The 26,834-nt window shown below is 47.5% G+C and overlaps 1 protein-coding gene across 1 annotated transcript in view; it reads right to left on the bottom strand.

Annotated features, from left to right (window-relative positions):
• Positions 1-1,993: 1,993 nt before the first annotated feature.
• LOC142905338 (uncharacterized) overlaps positions 1,994-26,834 on the bottom strand; it is a 28,893-nt gene continuing 4,052 nt past the window's right edge. The window contains exons 3-10 of the mRNA XM_076072138.1: positions 26,312-26,710; positions 24,882-25,044; positions 23,570-23,656; positions 20,701-20,842; positions 9,981-10,181; positions 8,714-8,998; positions 6,868-6,983; positions 1,994-3,252 (exon numbers count right to left, since the gene is read on the bottom strand). Of these exons, the coding sequence (XP_075928253.1) occupies positions 6,886-6,983; positions 8,714-8,998; positions 9,981-10,181; positions 20,701-20,842; positions 23,570-23,656; positions 24,882-25,044; positions 26,312-26,710 (1,375 nt within the window). The 3' untranslated portion in view covers positions 1,994-3,252; positions 6,868-6,885. The remainder of the gene's footprint in view (positions 3,253-6,867; positions 6,984-8,713; positions 8,999-9,980; positions 10,182-20,700; positions 20,843-23,569; positions 23,657-24,881; positions 25,045-26,311; positions 26,711-26,834) is intronic.

Here is a 26,834-nt window from a genome sequence, read left to right as displayed (position 1 = left end):
ATCTCCCAGTTACATGCTAATTTCTGACTTTAACACCTTGCTGATCCAACACTTTAACACCGCTATTTCAATGCTCAATTATCCTGTTTCATGTGTAAACTCCTTTGTCAAGGCGCTTTACTTCTCCCACCTAGCTTAAAAGACGCTGCGAATCTTAGCAGCGTTCATTGAAGCGCTGTCGTCCCGAGAGTTCTGTTCCTTCACCTGAAGAAGCCTACTTGTGTTGTGGCCGAAACGTCGTGAGAATTTTATTTTATTTTTATTATTTTATTTCCATTCTATGTGACTTTAACGAAAGAACCAAGAAGACTTTGCCTTTGTTTGATGAAAATATTACCTCTGGTATGGAGGGCGAGGTCTGTGTCTGATTGCTCTGGAGGTCGACTTTTGCTCTCTACTTCTTCTGGATGCTCTGTCTGAGTGCTCGCGATGTCTTCTAGTCTCGTCTCTGCTCCTTCTGAATGCTCCATCTGAGTGTTTGCGATGTCCTCTTCTCTCAACTCGATCTCTGCTCCTTCAGGATGCTCTGTCCCAGTGCTCGCGATGCCCTGTCATTTCTCCTCGCTCTCTACTCCTACTGGATGATCTGTCTGAGTGCTCGCGATGTCCTCTGGTCTCGTCTCTGCTCCTTCTGGATGCTCCATCTGAGTGTTTGCGATGTTCTCTCCTCTCGACTCGATCTCTGCTCCTTCAGGATGCTCCGTCGGAGTGCTCGCGATGCCCTGTCGTCTCGCCTCACTCTCTACTCCTTCTGGATGATCTGTCTGAGTGATCACGATGTCCTCTGGTCTCGTCTCTGCTCCTTCTGGATGCTCCATATGAGTGTTCGCGATGTCCTCTCCTCTCACCTCGATCTCTGCTCCTTCAGGATGCTCCATCTGAGTGCTCGTAGTGTCCTGTTGTCTGGCCTCAATTGGACGCAGCTTCATCTCTCTGTCGAGTTCCACCGCGCACGACTCCACTCGGCTGGGATGGATGATGATAAACTGTTAAACTAAACCATTATTTTTATTTTACCATGTAAGGCCCACTGAGATATAAAGCTTTTTTGTAGAATCGACCTGAATATCACAAATTATAACTCAATGAGCGGCTTATCACGTGGAAATTACAGCAGCCAAATACTCTAATCACATGATGATTCTAAATGAGGAGAGAAAAAATCAGGGGACCCGGAGAAAAATCCACACCAACATAGGGAGAGAAAGGAATAGACGCAGACTCCATATAGGCAACAGGCATCGTCAGGTTTGGGATCGAAGCCACTATCTCCTGCATACCAGGGGAGGTAGTTAACATCTAGCCACCACGGCGCCTAAGATACAAGCACAACTAGAATCACAATTGATAAGTTGAGACAAGACTCAGTATTGACTTGAGTAAAATGTTACATTGTAAATCCTCCTCCACCCGACACAGCCAATCAATAATCAGAATCTGTATTTCTACTGCAGGAGGAGGCCAATGAGCTATGAACCTCTTTTCACAGATGTCCAGTAGGTGTAGGGGATTAGAAAGTTAGAACATAAAACGATAGCAGTGCTAAGTATAGGAAAGATAAGAAAATAAATAAAGTATATGAGTGCAACTTGCATGAGTACATCAGTTACTGCCAATTTTTCAATACTAAATGCATAACTTGGGGCAAGGCAGCAAAACAACAGTCCCAAACCACACCAAGATAACACAGTCCCTCAATAATATGGGACATAAACATTGAACTATTGATACACGAGAGGTAAGGATCAAAGTTAAAAGCATGGCTACAGGCTCTCAGTGAGGTGGTGGCACCTTGAACTGTCATCCTCCTGACTCAGCGCCGAGTATTTATTCGGAAGGACGCTGATCCTCCACTGGAAGCAGTCCCACTCGAGTGGCAGTATACAGCATTTCGTTCCATTCAAACGATGCTTGCGTTCCTTCTTCTGCTGGGACAGGATGGGCATTGTGCTGAAGGCAGGGTCCTTCAATGATATCAAACCAGCGGGAAGCGCACACAAGCTGGAAGGCAGTTTCAGCTGCTCAGTGAACTGGCGCCAATAACTGTCCAAGCTCTGCGGTCCTCCATGTATGAATACTTTATTGGCGAACAAGAAACCAGAACACCATGGAATAGACCCACAAATGCGAGGGGGAAACATTGCGTTCTATTCAGATGGAACAGATAGAGTCCATAATTGTCATACTGCATTCTCCTGGAAAGTCAGTGAACGACTCCTCCTCGATACCCACCGTGTTGGATTAATGGACACGAGTGGCACAGCCACCACCACCGTTCTTGTCAAGAAACATAAACGATAATTTTGCAAACTCCGGTCATCCTCATCAGTGGATTTTGGCTAACCATTGAACAAAGACAGTGACCACATCGCGTGCTTTTGGGTGCGCTTGTGCGTCCATTTGGAACCCTCTTCCTTCCAATATGAGAAAGCAATTGGAGCTATGCACTTTTAAATCATTGCATTGAAAACTAATTTCTTAAAAACTGATCTTTGTGTTTAGAAACGTTCCTTCCTTCGCACCTCCAATTAGCACAGTTGGCTACACATGGTGTGAAAGAAGTTCAACATACATACATCTGGACCTGTCCTTCGCCTTCCCTAGATTGGCTCAGCCTCAAAAATAGCCAAATGTGATGTAGTAAACATGACAACAATGAAGACAAAGGCGGCCGGGCATGGTGCTGGTCACCTACCCCCTTATGTGCCATTCCGGACTTCACAGGTGCTACTCGCTAACAGCACTTGCCCCAACGGTCGGTTAAAAGCTACATGGGGGATCGCTGCCTTCGTCTTGGCAGGGGTTGTGGGCATATGTTACACTTTTTTTGCAATGTACGTAGCCAATCATGCTAATCGGAGGTGTGGGACGGAGCAACAGAGGAGAATGGAGCGACACTCCAAATAACGTTCGACACAAAAACAACAACGACAATAACGATAACACACAAAGTAACTCACCTCCTTGGGGGAGGGCTCAGAAGGCGCCTTGGTCTCACGTGTGCCCCATGATACGTTGTACATGTTGACCAATGAGTAGATGAGCAGCAGCAGGTATCCCGTGGGAATGCAGATGAGGTACAAGAATCCGTGCACGATGCAGAAGAACTCGCGTGATGAGATGGATGCCCGCGAGAGTGATGAAGAAGATGCCGCTGATTGTGAGGATACCGTTCTTGACAATGTCGCCGACCATAGCGAGCAGCGTGCCCGTCATGAGGAACATGTAGATCACGGTGAGCACCATGGCCACCTTAAAAAAAATACCAGGTATAAAGCTCTTTTCAGAAGCCACCTGGCCACAAATGATAGATCAACGAAGTGGCTCATCACGTGGTAATGTATATCAGCAGCCAGATTAAATGTGGAGGGAAGATAGAGAGAACACGTGGACTCCAAATACATAACAGGCGTTAAGGTCGGGATAGGGATCAAACCCACGACCTCCTGTATACCATGCGAGGGAGTTAACATCTCGCCATTGCAGGAGGAGACCTTAGCCATCGGCGTCACCATCGTCCTTTTGTCCAACCACCACCAATTCTTGGGAGTTACTTTGCATTTATTCCGCACTTTTCCACAAAGTCCTCAAGACCCTGCACTTTGCAAACAACAACAAAATAATGATAGCTCATTGTTCTTCTGGGTTCTTTCGGTAAAGTCACGTAGAATGGAGATGAAATAATAAAAATAATAATAACAGAATAAAATTCTCACGACGTTTCGGCCACAACACAAGTAGCCTTCCTCAGGTGAAGAAACAGGACTGTCTGGAAGACAGCGCTTGAGTGAACCCTGCCAAGCATGGCAGCGTCTTTTAAGCTGTGTGGGAGGAACAGAGCACCTTGACAAAGCAGTTTACATATAAATTAGCATGTAACTGGGGGATTAGCATGATGTTGGTGTGAGGGATTAGCACCACGGAGAGCGACGAGCTTTGTTAAGACGGACGAGTCCATCTATGTTCAGAACAGAGGAGGGGGGAGAGGAGTTTACATATCAACAGTAAATTAGCATGTAACTGGGGGATTAGCATGATGTTAGTATGAGGGATTAACACCACGGAGAGCGACGAGCTTTGTTCAGACGGACGAGTCCATCTGTGTTCGGAACGGAGGAGGGGGAGGAAGAGGAGGAAACAGCCACGGTGCGCTGCTCTATCCTGTGTTGCGTTATAACTATGCTATAAACTAGCAGTTCACATGGTGATGGGGTCGCACTAATTCACCGTGGAGAAATCTGCGTGAAAGTCCTGAGCGACTCATTAACAATCACATAATTCAAGCTGCTGCTTGTGAAAATAACGAACAGCATGTGGGGGCTTACGATCGCTGTCGTCTATCGACCGTCGACTTCACAGCTGTCAGAATTATTTTCCTAGCTTTCTGGTCTGCGAGACTGTGAGACATTTGGCTCTCGCTATATCATCTGTGATGACCAGAACTGTCCCGGACCGACTGGTTTTTATGGTAAAATCAACAGTGATCTCGCCGAAACGTTCGACAGTCAGTTTAACTCAGCACGTCAGCGGTGCAACATGCCGCTCAGGAAGTATACTGGATCACATCTTCACATACGGCGACGTCGTAACTTTAAACGACGTTTTTATCGAAGATAAGAACGTCAGATCAGTCTTGTAACGTGCAAAATGGCATTACAAATTATTTGCCCACCCATCACAACGATATCATACAGGAACTGAAAACGACTAACCCACGATGCTTTCAGTCAGAAGATCCGGTCATCATTGGCAAGTCTGAATAATGCATCGACGGTCTATTCATTTGCAGCTCAATTAGAACATGGCATCATCGCTATCTTTGAACGTGTGTCCATCCAAACAAGCACACAGAGAACGGGAAAGCACGAAGTGACTTACTGTCACTGGAGGCGATACTGTGAAGAAGACGCGGAGGAGGCTGGGGTGTCTTTGAAAGAAAACTAGTTTTCAGATTGTCCGACTGCTTACAGAGCCGCCTACAGATTTGAAAACTAGCTCATTATTGAGTCTCGCAGACCGTTCTATGGTCTGTGCATCAATGAGTCAGTTCGCGACCCCGTGCTCTGTGGCACATTGTGAAGGGTCTGTTGCACTCCAACCCCATCAACCAGTCAGCCGGTTCTGTGCACAGTACTTGCAACGTTCTTCGCCAATAAAGTGATGATTAAGACGGCAGTTTCTAACTTGCAAGCAACGCATTCTCCTGGTCTGTCATGTGAGTTTGATCAACCTGATAACCAATGCAAAACTTGAGACCCTGGCACCATCGTCAGTAGCAGAGGTGTCAATGTTCATTGCCCAGCTGCCAAATAAGACATCGCCGCTCGACTCCGTCCAGATATAAATTCTCAAATTATGCTTGGACGTACTTGCGCCGCTGATTGTCCACCTGGCAAATATTTCATTCAGCGAGGGCTGTTTGCCAGACCATTGCAAAATGGCGCAGGTAACACCGCTTCTGAAAAAGTTGGCTTGAGCCATAGTGACCATCCAGACTATCACCCGATCTCAAACCTGAGTACAATTTCAGAGGTCATTGAGTGCCTGTGTCTGAAGCGGTTAATTCCCTACGTCACTGGGATGGGCAAATTCAACCCATTCTAGTCGGTGTACCGACAATTCCACAGTCTTGAGATGACTCTACTAGATGTCACTGTTGACCTCTAAAAGATCATGGCTGACCGGTGCATCGCAGCATTGGTTGGCCTCGATTTCTCAGCCACCTTCGACACCATTGACCATGAGATACTCATTGAGCAGATAAGGTCAAGGTTCAGTGTATCGGGTATGGCACTAAAGTGTATTGAGTCATACCTGTATGGTGGATTACAGTTTGTCAAGCTAGGTGATGAAGTCATCTCCTATGCCATGCCTAGTCGGTATACCACAGGGTCCGCCTTCGGGCCCTATTAATTTTCAATATATGTCTCTCCGATCGCCGATATCATCTCAATATGAAGTTCTATATATATGCTGATGACTCACAATTGTACACCGCAATGAAGTCCAAGTTAAATGTGGAGAGCATCGGCAACCCCGAATATTGCAAGCGAGTGATGCACGTGTGGTTTGCATGAAACGAAATTGTGCGAGGATCAGGTGTGGCAGTCGCAGACTCAAGGATTCAGATTGTGATTAAAATAGCCTCGGCGTCACTCGACCAGAATATGTCAGGTGATCACCACATGCAAAATGTAGTCAATTTCTGTAATTTTCATATCAGGGCTCACGACACATTCGACCACTATTGAGCAGTGACATAACCACCGCGGTGATGTGTAGCATAGTATCGATAAGGCACAATTATTGCAACACACCGCTCTATGGGACGTTGGCACGTGTTGTAACAGGCATTGCAAGACCCGACCATGTCCATCCAGTGCTCGCCGAGCTGCTTTAGCTTCCAGTTGCCGACCAAATACATTGTTATAAGGTCGTACTCGTAACACAAAAAGAGCGTGCCACAAATGAACTACAATACCTTGATAACCACGTCAAAGAGCATAAACAATCACGCGAACTCCAGCTATCCTCGCAGTGGCTTTTGGCTAGCCATAGAACAAAGACCGTTACCGCATCACAAGCTTTCAGATGCGCTGCTGCGGCCATCTGGAACGATATTCCTTCCGATGTTAGGAAGCCACTGTAGTTTGCACTTTTAAATCATGTAGATTGAAAACTAATTTCTTTAAGAATGCTTTTTGTGTTTAGTTTTTTGTACGTCCCCTGCAACTCCGATGAGCAAGGTTGGCTACGTACGGTGCCAAAGAAGTTCAACATATATACGTACATTGTGTTTCATTTGTGGCAAGCACGTTGTGTGCAATGAGTGCCACGTGCTTCTGCAGAAGAAGCGTGGGCGCCCACCTTGATCTGCGTGTCCGGCTACGTTTTGAAGCAGACGGCGATGTATAGAGCAGGCGGAACGATGGAGATGAGAAGTGCCCAGTTTTGGTCCATTTTGAAAACGAAGGTGAAGCAACCTGAGCACCGGCACGAGACAAATACCACACGAGCTGAATACCATCATTAATACATTCCTGCGGAGGGAGCTGGTAGGAACGTTGGGTTGCTCGGTCAATGGCCAGGGTCAACGGCGGCGTGGTGTATTCCGCAAATATGCCCGACTGTGAGGGGAGACACAAACTGGTGTGAGTAGGTTAAACGTTGAGTTTTATAAGGGCACCACGGAGTGACCAGCCCCTCCCCACCCCTCCCACCCCCCACCCAGCCCCACCCTCCCCACCCTCCCCACCCAGCCCCACCCTCCCCACCCTCCCCACGCAGCCCCACTCTCCCCACCCCCCACCCAGCCCCACCCTCTCCACCCAGCCCCTCCCAGCCCCTCCCCACCCAGCCCCTCCCCACCCAGCCCCTCCCCACCCTCCCCACCCAGCCCCTCTCAACCCTCCCCTCTCCACCCAGCCCCACCCCTCCCATTTTATTCGGGTGTCCGGATACAAGTGAACAGACATCCACAGACATACACAATTAATCCCCTGCCTCCTGTGATAATCCCGGTTGGGCTTCCAGTCCACTACGTTTCCTACCAATAATGCCCACTAGGAGCGCATTTATTATATATCCGGGTGTCTGGATACACGTGGACAGACATCCACAGACGTACACAATTAATCCCCTGCCTCCTGTTAATAATTCCGGTTGGGCTTTCAGTCCATACAAGGGCACCACGGGGTGACCAGCCCCTCTCCACCCAGCCCCACCCCACCCAGCCCCACCCTCCCCACCCAGCCCCTCCCCACTCTCCCCTCCCCACCCAGCCCCTCCCCTCCCTACCCTCCCCTCTCCACCCAGCCCCACCCCTCCCACGTGGACAGACATCCACAGACATACACAATTAATCCCCTGCCTCCTGTGAATTAATCCCGGTTGGGTTTCCAGTCCACTACGTTTCCTACCAGTATCATCTCATCACCACAACCACCACCATCATCACCACCATGATTGACAACGACAACCGTTCAATCAGCTGTAAAGAAAAGAGTGCACTCAGATGAACAGAATCGTGCAGCCTGTGTGTATAGAATTTTTGGCTGAAAGAAACATGCAGCAGTTTGAATACCCTGGTACACAAGCAATACGACTCGCAATATTTTTAAAACGCAAGCAGTGCGCATACGTTATGATGAGAGGATTAACACGACCACTCACTTTGAGGTTGTATGCGTTAAACACCCAACGATGGCCAATTGTTATCGTTAAATATTTGCAATAAAAAATCTCGTGGAAGGAACAACTCTGAGTGACGACTTGAAGCCATACACGACTGTGAGCAGAAGTGTTCCAAGTTAACTTTTTTTTAAAACGAAACTATTTTTAATATACCAGATAAGGCCCACTGAGCTATGTAGCTCTTCTTCATAAGCAACTTGGCCACAAATTATAGCTGAACGAAGTGGCTTATTACGTAGAAATTTATAGCAGCCAAATACTCAACGCGTGATGTTGATTCTAAATGTAGAGAGAAAAACCGGAGAACCCGGATAAAAATCAACACAACCACGAGGAGAGACATGCGAACTCCAAATATACAGGCGTCAGGGTCGGGTTCGAACCCATGACCTCCTGTATACCAGGCGAGGGAGTTAACGCGTCTCCACCATGGCGACGTCTCTTTTGATGTAGTCCCTGCATCAAAAGGATGAACCCGGGTAAATAAAAAAACCCAAGACATGTGGCAACCCGAATTCACCTGCAATCATGAGACAGACGGTGGCCGGACCCATGATGGAGGTGGCCGTGTAGATGATCTGATAAAGAATATAGAGCCGAGAGATGGACGGGTTCTTCTTGGCCGTGCGAACGCCATTTTCCAGGATGCTGAAGGTGTTCGCCATCGTGGAGGGGCCCCAACGCCTCCGCTGGTTGAAAAACTCCTTGAATTCCTGCGGGGCGTTGGTGTAGGCGTCCGATCCGGTGCAGTACTCGACGCGCCAGCCCTGCTGCAGCATCAGCGTGCACAGCCAGCGGTCCTCACCTGCACCAACAAATGGAAGAGGGGACGTCCGCGAGGTAGAGGGTAACCGGCTCATAATACCCACAGCCAGCACCAGCTCCTGGCCGAGCGGCATATCTCTGTAGCTGCACCGGCAGTAGCCCTCTGCAATTATCTCTCTCTCTGCATCTCCCACTGCTGCATACGCAGGAGCCACAGCAACTACATCCAACCAGCATCATCCACCTTCAAACATTTTTTATATTTTGCTTGCCTTTCAATATTCGGATTTTGCTAATTAAACCAAAATCGACGTAGTTTCCCCATGACCTAACAACCTTACCTGATTGGCTCTGTCGGGTGTTGGACGCTTATAGTTAAAACAAATTTACACTAAACCTACACGACAATCTAATCCAGCAGGAATGAATTGTGAATCATGAATATTGGTCGTGAAAGTCTACGTATTAAATTGATCTTGCAGGGTCTTGGCCCAAGTATTACCACGATACAGTGAGGGAAAAAAGTACTTGATCCCCTGCTGATTTTGTACGTTTGCCCACTGACAAAGAAATGATCAGTCTATAATTTGAATGGTAGGTTTATTTGAACAGTGAGAGAATAACAACAACAAAAATCCAGAAAAACGCATGTCAAAAATGTTATGAATTGATTTGCATTTTAATGAGGGAAATAAGTATTTGACCCCTCTGCAAAACATGACTTCGTACTTGGTGGCAAAACCCTTGTTGGCAATCACAGAGATTCTAAGCACGTGATGTTGCATCTAAATGAGGGAAAAACTAGAGGACCCTTAGAAAGTCTACGCAACCATGGGGAGAGAGACGCAAATTGCAATATACACGCGTCAGGGTCGGGATGGAACTTACGACCTCCTGTATACCAAGCTTGGGAGTTAACATCTCGCCAGCGTGACATGTATACATGTTGACCTTCTTTCGCACCACACGTAGCCAACCGTGCTAATAGGAGGTGCGAGATCCAAACACACGTCGACGCTTACCTTGGTCGTACTGGATGTACTGCAGGGCCTCGGTGGCCACTGTGGTGTAGGTCTTGAGGACGTTGTCATCCATGATGGACTTGGCTCGGAAGAGGCTGAAGCAGCCAGGGCTGCAGAGAACGCAGCCCATCACGTGCTCGGCCGTCTTCTGTAGCCAGTGGCCTACCGCGTACTCGAACTTCTGGTAGCAGACGAGCGGCCCTGTCGGTGTATAAACAATTGTGGTTAATTGGCTGAACGCAACTCAAAGTGAAAACCCAATGGAGCAGTCCTACGATTCAGGTGTGGCTTTCTTGGATTCATTTATGTTGTACTATGTTGTTTATATATGTTGTATGTGGGTTATATGTTGTATTGTGTATTGTATTCATGCTGTATGTACGTTGTATGTATATGTGCTGAAAAAAGGACTGTGGGTTTTGCATTGAAACCACAACCAAAGGACGTTTTTTTGTAAGTATGGAGAGCGAGGTTAGAACTTTGAATTCCGAGATTGGGAGGAAATGTAATTGCGGACTACGGGGGATTAAGGGCGAGTCAAGAGGAGGGGTGGGGAGGTACAGGAGGAGGGAGAGGGAATAGGCAGGTGGGCAATGGAGGGGAAGATCGGAGACATTTGGGGGTGGAGAGGGAGGGAGGGGTTGGAGAAAGAGTGGACGGCTAGAGGGTAGGGAAGGGAATGCTGGGGAGACGAAAGGAGGGGGTTATGAGAGAGGGCAGGAGGTGAGGAAGAGAAGCAAGCCGGGAAGAGCGATCCGGGAGGCCACGGTGGGAAAGCGGGAGGGCAGGGAGCAGAGGGATGGGTGGGGTCAAGTAAAAAAATACATGCTCTTTGAATTATTCTCCTGTTTTAATTGCGTATTTGTTATTTATTAAAAAATGTGCATTCATAAATAGATGTGATTTTTGTTATAAGAATAAGTCAAGGAGTGGCTAAATTTGTGCTCTCCGGTTTCCTGGGTGTCCTAGCCGGTCCCGCCTAGCTTGACCACTTAATAAACGAAGGACATTTGAATTGTGCCGTTAAAGCATCGAGATTAGATATTAGTGCGTGCCATGTAGTTTGATTTCGTCGTAACTATTGTTGGATATGAGCTTTTTCCAAAATTGATATTAACAATAATATCTGCCGATATATATTTTTTTAATAATAAAGAAAAATAATGCATAAAACACACAAACCCAAAAACATGCAAACACAGATGGAAATCGTAAAAAGGACATAAATGTATAGAATAATAAACTCCAAGAGAGGGCAGAGGTTATCTGCGAAATCTCCAGACTGCCACGGAAGGACGGTGAAAAGGGGGTATCTGTTTTCTCTCACTCAAGGGTTGGAGAGAGAAAGAGATCCCGGCCGTCTTTGTCTCTCCCCGCAGCACGAGAAAAGAATGTAACACCCAGTGAGGAATGGCTTGTTGTTACAAAGAGGGTCGTACCCTCCGCCCCCCAGGATCATATAACGCAGATGGCTTGTGGAATGCCACACACACGCACGTACACACACACACACACAGGCCACGCCCCCCCCCCCCTTTTCACTGCGCAGAGCGGAGATTTTTTTTATATATAACGGTCCAACCATTTTTTCAAAAGTTCAGTCAAGACAGATCAACAGTTCAAGAAGTTCGACAAGACACGGGCAGTCGCAGCGAACGGCTGGCTCCAAGAAGCGCGAGCCTCGCTGAGTAGCGAGGATCGCCGAGTCGCGATGTATCAACGAAAGTGATTTCAGAGCCGAAGGGACGAAGTATCACTCAAAACTTTATTCCTACATCAAGTGCCAGCTTCTAGCTGCAGCGCGGCCAGCGCTGCCAAGCAAGAGCGTGCAGCTCAGTCATCCAGCAGTGAAGAAGCCGGCTGCCAACGAATCAGCTGAGAGCGCTCGGGCATCTCAACAGAGAGAGCGCGTGCGACTTGGCTTATCCAGCAGCGGACAGAGCCTGACCAGCAAGAGTGTCAGCGCCACTGCGCGCCACTGTTCGGGCCACCAGCGCCACCACTGCGCGCCACTTCAGAGCGCGCCACCAGCGCCAGCCAGCGCTACAGCGCGCCACTGTTCGCGCCACCAGCGCCACTTCACGCCACCGTGCGCCACCAGTGCTGAGAGCGTTCGAGCAGCACCAGGAGAGAGCAGCGGGCCCGCACTCAACACCCATCGGCGCGACGACGGCGAGCGTCGTGCCGACTCTTCCAGCCAGCTGTGGACAGAAACTGTGTACCGTGTTCATATGCCCCCTCCCCCACACGCTCACCCTCACACCCCCACTGCTCTGCAGGGAACAAACACATTTTTGACATAAGAGATGCCAACCTCGGCGTCTGCTTTATGCAAAGAATTGAACCAGTGATAAAGAAGACACACGATACGCATATCGGGATAATCAAGAAGGGTTGCCACTCCAAGGCGGTGCATTAAAAATCAATTGATAATGAAAAACACTGCTGCCATTGAGTTACGTGGATAAGGTCATTTAGAAGCAAAAGAGTCGTACCTTTTTCTTTTCAATGGCATAATCTTGCCAACGAATCCATTAACGCACATTTGTGCCTTTAGGAATAATACTTGTTTTATTGTTTTTCGTATGAATATCGTCGCATAATTTTAAGGACTTTATTCATATTTCTCATATGTTCGTGTTACATTGCATAAAAATTTATTGCCGATACCCAAAGTGAAACAACGTGATAAGAATTGACTTGAAGGTCTATGAAGGGATGTGGTACTGTGTGGGCAATTTTCAAATACGAATTTGCATATTATAAGGTTAAGGTTTTTGTTAGGATAGCATATGCATGTTCTTAGCATCTCTCTCTCTCACCAACTGCTCGCGCTACGCGGGGGGGAATGAATGAAAGTGAAACGCAATCGTGATGGTTACCGTGTTAATGCTGTGTTGAAATTCCGAGATTGAGCATTCTCATATTATCCAAAATTAAAGTTTAGCTAGAGAATAAAATTGATTAAAGCAGCAGGGCTGTGTGTGATTCTTTCTGAAATTCCGCATAAGAATTGTTCTGCGATTGAGATCTGAACCTGGTGGACCTATCATAAGCACACTAACACACATAATCAATAAATGTTAAAGCGAGAATAATCTATCCTTATTGCTAATACGGAGTTAAACAACGAAGCCAAGTTGACTCTCTCATTCACGCTCACAACACCTGCATAACTGCATGCGATTAATTGTCTCATCCCAATTGATAACCAACCTTCGTCACCGAGGCTGGGCCCGATTATCATAACGACCTGCAGTATCATAACCACACCCACTCGCATAAATTAATACGATTATATCTCGAATTAGCATAATTTATATGCATAATTACACAAATTCATGTAATTTTGGATAAATTATGCTAATTTTAAATTTCATTTAATTTTCATTATTTTCATAAATTTTTCATAACCCACATATACAACACTGTTTGGTGTTAGTCATACTCTTTGGTTCTATTGGGTAAAGTCACGTAGGTAAAAAAATAAAATAACAAAAATCACGACGTTTTGACCACAACACAAGTGGCCTTCATCAGGTGAAGGGACCAACCTGTCCGGAGGACAGCGTTGGAGTGAAAAAAGTCAAGCGCAGTTCGCCTCTAAGCTGTGAGTGGGTAAACAGAAAAGAAGCCTTGACAAAGGAATTAGCATAAAATGTAAAGCTGTGCAAGCTCGCAAATAGAATCAAAGATACATTAGCACCACCGTGAGAGTTTGGGATGCCACTAATTGAATGAACATACTGTACCATTAAACAAGTCCAGCGCAAGTCGCCTCCTTTAAGCTGAGTGGGTAAACAGAAAAAACGCCTTGACAAAGGAATTAGCATAAAAATGTAAAGCTGTGCAAGCTCTCAAATAGCATCAAAAATACATTAGCACCACCGTGAGAGTTTGGGATGCCACTAATTGAATGAATATACTGTACCATTAAAAATTCCTTTAACGTTTGGTTCGATTTAGAACATCTTTCCAATGGTTGCTTAATATGAAGCCATCTTCTCGGTTGAAATTGTGTCTGTGTTTGTAGATCTGGATTGCCTTGTGAGCAAATCTCTGATAAAAACCCGTGGGTTTGCAAAGAGCCTTGGTATCGGAGAAAATTATATCGTGATCACCCAAAGCGTTGTAACAATGATCAGCTACGGCAGAAGAATTCGTTTTGCCGTGTTTCAAATCTGATTTGTGCTCGCAAATTCGGTCAGAGACATGTTTCTTTGTCTCCCCGATATAGCAATCACCGCAGGTACAACTCAATTTGTAAACCCCGGGGTACTGTAAGTCAGGAATGACATCCTTCACGGATGGGATCAGATCACGAATTTTGTGTACTGTATTGAACCGGACCTGGATCTTGTGTTTGTTTAGAATTTTGGAAATCTTTTTAGTAACGCCTGCTATATATGGTAGTGTGATGGTTTTGACCAGAGTATCAAGTGGTTGTTTCTGTATGGAGGGAGAAACAGTTTGGCGGATGGTACGGTCAGAGTATCCATTCCTTTTGAGGGCCAGGTGTACATGTTTTAATTCACTGGTCAGGTGGTGTTGGTCCGAAATGCAATGAGCCCTATGGTATAAAGTTTTGATGAGAGAATTATTTTGGGCTGGGTGGTGGTGGGAATCAGGTTTCAAGTAGGAATCTGTGTGGGTGGGTTTCCTGTAGACAGAATGCCCCAATGAGCCATCAGGTCTCCTCTCAAACAGAACATCTAAGAATGGTAGCTTTCCATCTTTCTCCACTTCCATGGTGAATTTGATGGCGGGATGTCTGGAATTGATGTGGCGTAGGAAAAGATTCAGAGCTGGGAGGCCATGTGGCCAAATGACGAAAGTGTCATCCACATATCTATTCCACAGGGAAGGTCTGAGGGTGGAAGTCTGGATGGCGTCTGATTCAAATTTCTCCATGAAAATATTGGCTATCACTGGTGACAAGGGGGATCCCATGGGGGTACCCTCATTTTGTTTGTAGAAGGAGCCATTCCAAGTAAAGTAGGTATTTTTGAGGCAGTGCCTAACCAGTGCAGGTGTGTCGGGGTCTAGTCCATGTTGGACCAAATTTTCAATTATTTCAATGGTATCAGGTACTGGGACCTTAGTGAACAAAGAGACCGTGATATGATCCCATCCGTGAAGGATGTCATTCCTGACTTACATTACCCCGGGGTTTACAAATTGAGTTGTACCTGCGGTGATTGCTATATCGGGGAGACAAAGCGACATGTCTTTGACCGAATTCGCGAGCACAAATCAGATTTGAAACACGGCAAAACGAATTCTTCTGCCGTGGCTGATCATTGTTTCAATGCTGTGGGTGATCACGATATAATTTTCTCCGATACCAAGGTTCTTTGCAAACCCACCGGTTTTTATTAGAGATTTGCTCACGAGGCAATCCAGATCTACAAACACAGACACAATTTCAACCGAGAAGATGGCTTCAAATTAAGCAACCATTGGAAAGATGTTCTAAATCGAACCAAACGTTAAAGGAATTTTTAATGGTACAGTATATTCATTCAATTAGTGGCATCCCAAACTCTCACGGTGGTGCTAATGTATTTTTGATACTATTTGAGAGCTTGCACAGCTTTACATTTTTATGCTAATTGCTTTGTCAAGGCGTTTTTTCTGTTTACCCACTCACAGCTTAAAGGATGCGACCTGCGCTGGACTTGTTTAATGGTACAGTATGTTCATTCAATTAGTGGCATCCCAAACTCTCACGGTGGTGCTAATGTATCTTTGATTCTATTTGCGAGCTTGCACAGCTTTACATTTTATGCTAATTCCTTTGTCAAGACGTCTTTTCTGTTTACCCACTCACAGCTTAAAGGAGGCGACCTGCGCTTGACTTTTTTCACTCCAATGCTGTCCTCCGGACAGGTTGGTCCCTTCACCTGATGAAGGCCATTTGTGTTGTGGTCGAAACGTCGTGATTTTTGTTATTTTATTTTTTTACCTACGTGACTTTACCCAATATAACCAAAGAGTATGGATCCTTGCAGTCACGAAAGCTTTAAATCTAGAATTGGTGTTAGTCAGCCTGTGATCTGCCTCAGCTCAGCATGGCACGTGCCAGCTCATGCCCACTGCTATCTTCTCCTGGCAGATTTCATGGCCATCTATTTATTTATTGTTTGCGAGCCAGCTGGTCAGGAAGGTTGGACGATTACCAAGGTTCATCTTCTTTGGTTCTTTCGGTAAAGTCACGTAGAATGAGAATAAAATAATAAATTGATAAAATAAAATAACACAATAATATTCTCACGACGTTTCGGCCACAACACAAGCGGCCTTCATCAGGTGAAGGGACGAGACTGTCTGGTAGGACAGCGCTGGAGTGAAAGAGCCACGTTCAGATCACGGCCTTTAAGCTGTGTGAGAGGAACAAAGCGCCCTCAACTTTAGTTATCCATGGTGCTAAAGTTGAGGGCGCTTTGTTCCTCTCACACAGCTTAAAGGCCGTGATCTGAACGTGGCTCTTTCACTCCAGCGCTGTCCTACCAGACAGTCTCGTCCCTTCACCTGATGAAGGCCGCTTGTGTTGTGGCCGAAACGTCGTGAGAATATTATTGTGTTATTTTATTTTATCAATTTATTATTTTATTCTCATTCTACGTGACTTTACCGAAAGAACCAAAGAAGATGAATCATTGCAGTCACGAAAGCTTTAAATCGAAAGATTACCAAGGTTGGCGATGTGTTGGATTATTACATCCGCGAGTCGTGAGAGATGGCGACGACTTGGGGGGAGGCCTTCATCCCGCAGTGTATGGACCACGGCTGATAATAATGATATTGATTTTGTTTTCACTTAACAATTCTATAGGATTTGCGTAATTTACTCCGAAGTCTTTGCAGTATTTTGGTATTTCATTTGAGTTATGTAAAGTTAAACTTCCATTACTAGCGGTGGTAGTGGTCTTTCTCAGACCACTTCATGATATACTAATCCTGCTCCATGTCCACTCGGTATTGCTGTGGTGGATGCGTGTTGATTTAATTACAATCCTTCCACCGTGCTTACGTGTGTGTTTATTTAACTTTATTTAAACATCCCGAGTAGTTGTGGTAGCAACGGCGCTCTGTGATTCACAATAAAGGTTTTTGGGTTAGATCACGTAAGTATAAATGTGTCATAACCCTCCTCCATCCGACACAGCCAGTAAGCTTGATTTGGAGCTTTCGTGACTGAAGGAATTACTTTTTGGTTCTTTCGGTAAAGTCACGTAGAAACAAAATAAATTAAATAATAGAATACGACGTTTCGATTGCAACACAAGCAATCATCATCAGGTACGAATGAATGAGAAAAAACAAACCTGGTCAACTTAGAAATATAATGCAATACAACGTAATCAACCCTACCTGGTTGATTACACTCTTCCAAAGATTGCTAAATTTGAGAGACAAAACACGGACACGGAGACACATATACAGACACGTCAGCAGAGAGAGACACACACATAGGCACACAGAGAAACATGGCCTCTGTGTCGAGCACTTAAATAGAGAGAGAGGGGGGCAACGAGAGACGGGGGGTAGATAAATTAGCACGTCAATGAGAGCTTTGGAGCTTTCGTGACTGCAGGAAACGCTAAAGAGAACATGGAGACACAGAGAAAATCAACTGAATAAAAAAACTTAGTAAAATTTGGGAAAGTATTAAAATGCAACACGGAGAGTCGGTCAACACACAATTAACGCATAGCCTGGTTGATTACGTTCTTCCAAAGATTGCTAAATTAGAAGTTAAGTGTAAAATTTGAGAAAGAGACAAGACAAACACGGAGACACAAAGACAGACACAAGCAGAGAGAGACAACACTTTTACAATTTGAGTACGAGGTTTTGCTGGTAATTGCATTCAGCATCATCGGGCGATTTCACAAATCGTACTCGAATTGTAAATGTTGTAGATTTACTCTCCAATACACGGGTGGGCTGAAGCAGTCATTAATTGGCGCATTTTGTTTAAGTGACAAACCTGACTGGCTGTGTAGGGAGGTAGAGGGTTACGAAACATTTATACGTATGCGAACTAACACAAAAACCTTTATTATGAATAATATTGCTTGCAAAAGCCTACGTGTTAAACTGGCGTTCTGTTAGTCTGCTGAAACAGCGTGTGCACTGAGGGTGAATCTTGCGTGAGGATTGCATCAGGGACACCCTAGGCCACTGCATTTGCATGTTTTCCAATTACTTCAACGATAACCTGATGGGAACTAATTGTTGAATGCTTAATTCCGACCTGCAACGGTTGTGCGTAATCTGATTGGGTTGAGTGCCATTTTACTGCAGGACTTTAACAGAGGCGAAGGCGTTCAAGGTGCTGAAGTTAATACGCCGAGCAATAAAAAGCCGAGCAATAAAACGTGCGGGGCGGGCATGCGGTTCGCACAGTTAAATTGTGTGGCACGACCAGGAAGTGGGGGTGGGCGGGGCGTTGATTTCCCCACCCAGAATGCAAAATCAACAAAATCAGATCCGATCCGAACGTTAATCACTGTCGCGGGTTTCACATTTCCATAACTTGTAAACAATTAACACATTCCTGTGGAGGGAGCTGGTAGGAACGTTGGGTTGCTCGGTCAATGGCCAGGGTCAACGGCGGCGTGGTGTATTCCGCAAATATGCCCGACTGTGAGGGCAGGCACAAGCCGGCGTGAGTAGGTTAAACGTTGAGTTTTATAAGGGCACCACGGGGTGACCTGCCCCTCCCCACCCAGCCCCACCCCTCCCACCACCCAGCCCCACCCTCCCCTCCCCACCCAGCCCCTCCCCACTCATCCCCTCCCTACCCTCCCCTCTCCACCCAGCCCCACCCCTCCCACGTGGACAGACATCCACAGACATACACAATTAATCCCCTGCCTCCTGTGAGAATTAATCCCGGTTGGGCTTCCAGTCCATATAAGGGCACCACGGGGTGACCAGCCCCTCCCCACCCAGCCCCACCGCACCCAGCCCCACCCCTCCCACCCCCCATCCAGCCCCACCCTCCCCACCCAGCCCCTCCCCACCCTCCCCACCCAGCCCCTCCCTACCATCCCTTCTCCACCCAGCCGCACCCCTCCCACGTGGACAGACATCCACAGACATACACAATTAATCCCCTGCCTCCTGTGAATTAATCCCGGTTGGGCTTCCAGTGCACTACGTTTCCTACCAGTAAAATCACGCTGTACACATCTGCCATCCACACGCACCCTGTCCAGGCTCGGCGCTGCTGATATCTGGTGACATCCCGCACCAAAGACAAAGATCCCCTGTGTAGCCTTAATAGACAGTTGGAACAAGTGCTGTTCACAAGAAGCGCCTATGAAGGCCAGCACCATGCCCGGCCGCCTTTGTCTCCCCAGCGGCGACATTTAAACATCGTACCAGGTTATAATTTGAGGCTGAGTTGACCTAGGGGAGCCGCTGTACGGGTTCAGATAATCGTCACTGGTGTTGACCTTGAGCGAGAATCGAACTTGGGTCGCCAGGTTCATAGCGCAGTGCACTAACCACTGCACCACCACTCTGCACCACACACACGCGCATACTACACCACACACACATCCTGCACTACACACATCCTGCACCACACAAGCATCCTGCACTACACACATCCTGCACCACACACATCCTGCACCACACAAGCATCCTGCACCACACACATCCTGCACCACACAAGCATCCTGCACTACACACATCCTGCACCACACAAGCATCCTGCACCACACACACACATCCTGCACCACACACACACATCCTGCACCACACACACATCCTGCACCACACACACACACCCTGCACCACCACACAAAGACAAAGACAAAGATCCCCCATATAGCCTGTAACAGACTGTAGGGGCAAGTGCTGTTAGCGAGCACCTATGAAGGCCGGAACGGCGCACGAGGGGGTGGGTGGCCAGCACCACGCCCGACCGCCTTTGTCTCCCTAGTGGCGATGTTTACACACCGCACCAGGTACTCATTTGAGGCTGAGTCGACCTAGGGGAGGCCCGGGACCGGTTCAGATAATCGTCACTGGTGTTGACCTTGAGCGAGAATCGAACTTGGGTCGCCAGGTTCATAGCGCAGTGCACTAACCACTGCACCACCACTCTGCACCACACACACGCGCATCCTACACCACACACACATCCTGCACTACACACATCCTGCACCACACAAGCATCCTGCACTACACACATCCTGCACCACACACATCCTGCACCACACAAGCATCCTGCACCACACACATCCTGCACCACACAAGCATCCTGCACTACACACATCCTGCACCACACAAGCATCCTGCACCACACACACACATCCTGCACCACACACACACATCCTGCACCACACACACACATCCTGCACCACACACACATCCTGCACCACACACACACACCCTGCACCACCACACACACCCTGCACCACACACACACATCCTGCACCACACACACACATCCTGCACCACACACACACATCCTGCACCACACACACACCCTGCACCACACACACACACATCCTGCACCACACACACACCCTGCACCACCACACACACATCCTGCACCACACACACACCCTGCACCACACACACACCCTGCACCACACACACACATCCTGCACCACACACACACATCCTGCACCACACACACACATCCTGCACCACACACACACACCCTGCACCACCACACACACCACAGCTGTCTGCGCACCCACGCCCGTCGTGTGAATTCTCCCGCAGGCGGTGCCAACGGTGGAGTCCCTCGTGAGTCGGTCGACCAGCATGGAGAGCGCCGAGGGGTAGAAGTCCGTGTCTCCGTCCAAGGCCAGCACGTAGGTGTTGCGCTTCTTCCTCTGCGGGGGTGAACGGGAAGTAGTGGCATGGAGACAGATCAGCAACAGCGGTGGCATTACAGCCGTGACCTCGTACAGAGCAAGCAAAGCAACCGTCTCACTTAGCTCCTCAACCCCAACGCTCCTTCTCCTACCTCTAACAACCAAACACACAACGTATGCATGCTGTATGCAAGGAGGATGTGTCCCCCAATATTCAAATATGCTCAAAATGTCCCCCCCAATGTTTTGCTATAAAATAAATTTCTGTTTATATGATTGTAGTTATGGTTGCACTTTATTAATCCCTGATCTCTGCCATTACATACAATGAAACAAGAAAAGGTAAATAAGAAAAACAGAGCATTGGAATACAATACACTATTAGACATTATTGTAAAAAAAAGTCCTATGTGTTAGTGAATATTTTTTATATATTTTAGGCAGGAAATTGCAGGAAACCAGTATTCAAATTAAGATTTTTTTTTCTGGGGGAGACCCCCTGGAAGACTTAGTCCCCCCCAATGTTGACTCCAAGGCTACGGCCTTAGCGGTATGTATTGTATGTATGTATAACTTCTTTCGCATCGTATGTAGCTAACCATGTTCGTCAGGAAAGGATACAAACTAAACACAAACTGCATTTCACATAAATGAGTGTTCAAATAGATTATTTAAAAGTGCATAGCTCCAGTGGATTCCTAATAACAACCACGCGGGTGGAGAGATCGTTTCTATCTGCAGCGCTACAACCTCAGGAAACAACCTCCCTGAAGCGGTGCACACACTCGACTCCATCGTCACTTCATTAAGTGACAACTCAACAGCAACAACGCGGCTCTTTTCGCTTGCGTACACCAACAACTAACTCCGGTCATCCTCGCAGCAGCGGCTTTGGGCGAGCCATCGAACAAAGATGGGCACTGCATCTCGCGCTTTCAGATGCGCTTCTACGGTTGTCTGGAACGCTCTTCCTTCCGATATTAGGAAGCAACTGGAGGTTTGCACTTTTAAATAATCAATTAGATTGGAAACTACATTCTCTAGAACTGCTTTTTGTGTTTGGTTTGTTGTCCTGCCCCCACACCTCCGATTAGCACGGTTGGCTACGTACGGTGTGAAAGAAGTTAAACATAAATACAACTAAATTTCAGCCGCAAACCTATTTTACACTTCTATTTTAAACAACTGTAATAAGTGTATATATTTTTTTCTTTTTGTATAGAAAGTTATATTGCTATTGTAGTGACCTATATTGGGTCACTACGGTGTTTAGCACCAGTTACTGACAGAATAGGGGAACTGTGCGTGTTAGAGCCTCTCTCTGGCACCAGAGTATGTTTGGCATGGAAGGGCGCCCTACGGGGCATGCTTCTGGTGACTATCAGAGAGAGGGCAGTTGAGGACGTGACAGTCTAGGTGAACCCGAGAGGGCACGTCACCAGGACAGGATAATGAGGGGGGCCAAAAGGTGGCGAGAGGGACACGTGATATTAAGCCCATAACCTTCTGGTAATATCCAGAAGGGTGCGTGGCCGAGGGCGGAGCCAGGCCACGCTCAGGGGCATAAAAGGGAGGTCCCGAGAGCCGATCCAGGCTGTCTGTTGGAATGGAACGCGTCGGTGCTACGCCTCTTCGATCCTCGGTCGTCGGTCTTTAGGCTCGGCATCGTGGGTCAGGCAGTGTGTTACTTACTGACCCGGTTATGTAGTTACCCCGTTGTGGTCTAGTTACCCGTTGTCGTCTAGTTAACCTGCTGTATGTTTATGTAGTTACCCTGTTGGGGTGTAAGAATAAACGTGTTGCCTCCGAGTTCAAGTGTGTACCTCCGTGGAACCCACTACACTATTTTGAGTATCAACGTGATGATGGCGCGTTGAGTGACAGATTGTGCCAGAAAGGCAACCAAAGATTAACTTCTAAATGTGCCGACTCTGCGTGCAGAGACACGCATAGTGCACGCTATGACTGGGCCTCGACCCAGAGGGAAAGGGCCTGAGAGAGAGAGAGACCCTCTAACAAACGAAACAATTTAAATTTACTAGGCAAGACCCACTGAGCAATTAGCTCTTTTCAGAAGCGACCTGGCTATCACAAATAATAGCTCAACAAAGTGGATTATCACTTGGATATTTATAGCAGCCAAATACACGAATTGCGTGATGTTGATTCTAAATGTGGAGGGAAAAACCGGAGGACCCAGAGATATATCCATGCGGCCAAGGGGAGAGAGACACGTAAACTTAAAATATGCAGGCATCAGGGTCGGGATCGAACGCAGTGCCTCCTGCATACCAAGCGAGGTAGTTAAAATCTCGCCATGGCGGCACCCTAGCAGGGTGTATTTGGCCTACACTTCCACACTGCTCCCACGTCTTGGGAGAAGTATAATTGGGTAGGCCCTGCACGTTCCCTGGATGGGCAGCTTGCGTGCGGTTCGCGTGCGGTGGGGTAGAGTGCGAATACTCACACTCTACCCCACCGCATGTAGAACTGCCCATCCACGGAATGTGCAGGGCCTACCCATTTATACTGCTAAGTTGAAAGTGGCCTCCCCTATGTCGGCTTAGCCTTAAATGAGTAAACATTAGCACTGGCGAGAAAAAGGCGGATGGGCGTGGTGTTGGACACACGACCCGCTCGCATGCCATCCCACCCTTAACAAGTGCTCGCTAACAGCACTTGCCTCAACAGTCTGTTAATGGATATATGAGGCGTCGTTGTCTTTGCAGTTTACAAAATCCTTACCTCTACCCATTCCTCTTGTTCATCTTTCTTAACTGTGTGGATCTTGCGGTAGATCTTCCAGCCAAGGAGGTAGTACAAGTACATCACCTGTACAGAACACGTCAAGGGGTTTAATAACAACAATCACCATCAGCAGCAGCAGCAACCGTGATTGATCCACTACTGGATTAAGACCTACCCAAGTCGTCGCGATGTTTCATGAGATCCTGAGTCGTTATCCACCCAGAACCTCTATTACCGACTGATTCCATCGCTCCATCTCCCCAGTGGTCACCTCTCTGCAATGAGTTCCATTCTTTGGCTGCCGCTCCGTTATTATTCTCGACCCAATGGCCATGACAGCGCGTGCTGCTCAAGTGTAACTCAACAGCGCCACCAACCTTCCCCCCCCCCCCCCCCCCCCCAGTCGTGGATAGAAGGCAATAGAACAACACGCAAATGAGCATCGGCGTGAGATTGCTGTGATACATCGATAACAACCCTGGTGCAGTCATCATCACCATAGCACTCAACGGGTAACACCACGGAACACCAAATCAATCGAGTCGGGGAATACTCGGTCACGGACAACACTGCTGTGTGCAACTCGTTTACAGCACTTGTCCCAAAAAGCCTGCTGAGCCTATACGTGGTATCTTCGTCTCTATGGTGTGCACTGATTCGCACGTGAAACGAATTATTAATCATCACGTGATTTAATTTCAATATGAGAGCATGACTCTCGAGGTAGCATACAGATGGCTTCAATAGATGTGAGCTATTGCCATCTGCTTCTTACGGCTGATGCTGATGTCGACTCGTAGAGCGAGCTGTAAATTTACATCGAGGTGGTTGACGATCCAGATGATTGCGTCAGGAGTAGCGGAGTGGTGAATCATCGCTGCTGTGATGATGCCTCTCCCTTCATTCGTGTTGTGAATCGGGTGTTGAGTCGTGTGTTCAGTCGCTCTGTTCCAGGTGGTGACCACTGTCCATATTAGGAATGCACCGAAGCTGTGCACTTTTAACTCTAGATTGGATACTAATTTATTTAGAACTGCTTTTTGTGTTTATTTATTTTTATCTTTCTCTGTACCACCAATTAGCATGGTTGGTGAGGTACAGTGCGATAGAAGTTCAACAAACATACGTATCGTCGCCGGACACTGACCGAGATATTTACTTTTCTAATTGTGCATAATCGTCATCGTCATGTATAAGCACATCAGCTGTTGCTGTTGCTACTATGCTCTAAGTGTGGATGCGGTTGTAGGGTTTGTGGCCCAATGAGATTTGGGGCAGAAGATCTGAAGCCCAGGGATGCAACAAATACCTGGGACCAGCGCTTGCGGTGGTGGATCATCTCCTTGTCTTTGAGGTGCACGCACAGCGAGTTGCCGTGCGGGAGTTTGTAGAAGAGTCGCGCTCCGTACAGCGTCTGAGTCCTCTCCATTGAGGGCGCCTCTTGTGGAATCTTCGAGTTTTTATCAAAATACCTTCACATCAGCAGCACAAGCGAAAGAGAAGACGTGCTCCAATTACTATGTTCCATTGCTGCTACTGCTGTCATATCTGGGATGAAGTCCCCAGTTGCCACCTCACTGCTGCACTCGAATTTTTTTTATAATTTTGATTATTTTGCTGCTATAAATTTCCACATGATAAGCCACTTCGTTACGCTATCATTTGCGGCCAGTGCGCTTCTAAAAAAAGATTATACCTCAGTGGGTCTTACTTGGTAATCTGTCCTATACTTTGCACTCCTATCGTGTTGTTTGTTGAGGTAACGGTCTGACCCGCCCCTGCTGGACATCTGTGAGATAGAGCTTTTAGCTCATCGAATTCCTCCTGCAGTATAAATACATGTTCTGATTCGGAATTGAGTAAAGCAGCAGCAGTCGTGGGTGACTGATGATCCAGCACTCAAAGATTATTTCCCAGTCGTTTGCTTGCTCTCTGCCAGTCAGTCGCCTCCGTATCTCACTTCTATCGCTACTACTTCTACAACCATTGCTACTGTTCACACGAATTTCGCTGCTCGATTGCTCCACCCACGGCGAGGGCCTCGGTCGCCCAGACTGAGTCGTCTCGTTGCCCAAATTCTTACCAACGCACGAACAAAAGACAAAGATCCCCCCGTATAGCCTTCAACAGAGTGTTGGGGCAAGGGCTGTTAGCCAGTAGCACCCATGAAGGCCGGCCCGGCACACAAGGGGGTGGGTGACCAGCACCACACCCGCCTGCTTTTATCTCCCCAGTGCTGCACCGTGTGTAAATTATGTTAAGCGCCTAGTCCGCTCTACAGCAAGGTTGGCTACGTATGGTGCAAAAAATAGTTCAACAGATGAGGTTTCTGCTCAATTCAACACGCGCGTGAACGTCCATCTATCACACCGCCCACCATAGTGTCTCTGTTTGCCGGCCAATTGTCAGTTTGTGCACATTCGGATTTGCACTCAACAACGGTGATGGTGACGCAAGGAAGGCATTGCTAGCCCTGCGATCCGCACTCACTACGTTCATCTACGTGACCATCACCAATCGTCATCGTTCACCATGATCTATTCACTTCTGAACGAAGGCATCGGCGCAACCTGTTGCCATCCTTCCCGTGGTCTCTCACACCACGAGCTGAGCTTAACCACCCCGTGTCGTCCCGTGCTTTGTTATTACAAGGCCCGTGCCTCTATCCATCCATCCCTCCCTCCCTCCACCCACCCACCCAGCTCATCGCTACCACAGAATAACATCCGGTGCACTGACCGGCACATTTCAGCGATGACGTCCGTGAGGCTGGTCACGAACTGGTTGACCACCATGCGATCTCCCTTCCTCTCGAAGGCGTCGTCGAAGTAGATGTGAGCCGAGAAGTCGTACGGTTCCCGCTTCACCGTCTTCCCCTCCTCCTCCTCATGATTATTCTCCTTCTCCCACTTCTTTTCCTCCTTTTCCTCCTTCTGCTTCTTTTCCTCATTCTCTTTCTTCTTCTTCTCTTCTTTATTTTTCTCCTTCTCCTCCTCCTTCTTCCCATCCTGCCCCTCCTTCCCCTCTTCTTCCTCCTTCTTATTCCCCTTCTTCTCCATCTCCTCCTTTTTCTCATTCTTCTTCTTCCCTCCGCCGCGGGAACCGACGTTGAGATCCATTGGCTCACTCCTGTCCAGCCTGGCAGCGGCAAGGGGGGAGGGTCGTTATTGTTATCCCGCCACACGCTCCCCATCGAGTCAAGGTCATGGTACAGCATCGCTCTCCTCTGCAATCGAGCGCTCTCCCAATGTCTCCCGCCGAA

The sequence above is a fragment of the Petromyzon marinus genome, chromosome 36 (genome assembly GCF_048934315.1).
Source record: "Petromyzon marinus isolate PM22_M1 ecotype Great Lakes invasive population chromosome 36, UKy_Petmar_22M1.pri1.0, whole genome shotgun sequence".
Taxonomy (NCBI): Eukaryota; Metazoa; Chordata; class Hyperoartia; order Petromyzontiformes; family Petromyzontidae; genus Petromyzon; species Petromyzon marinus.
This window is presented reverse-complemented; position numbering and strand designations above follow the sequence as displayed.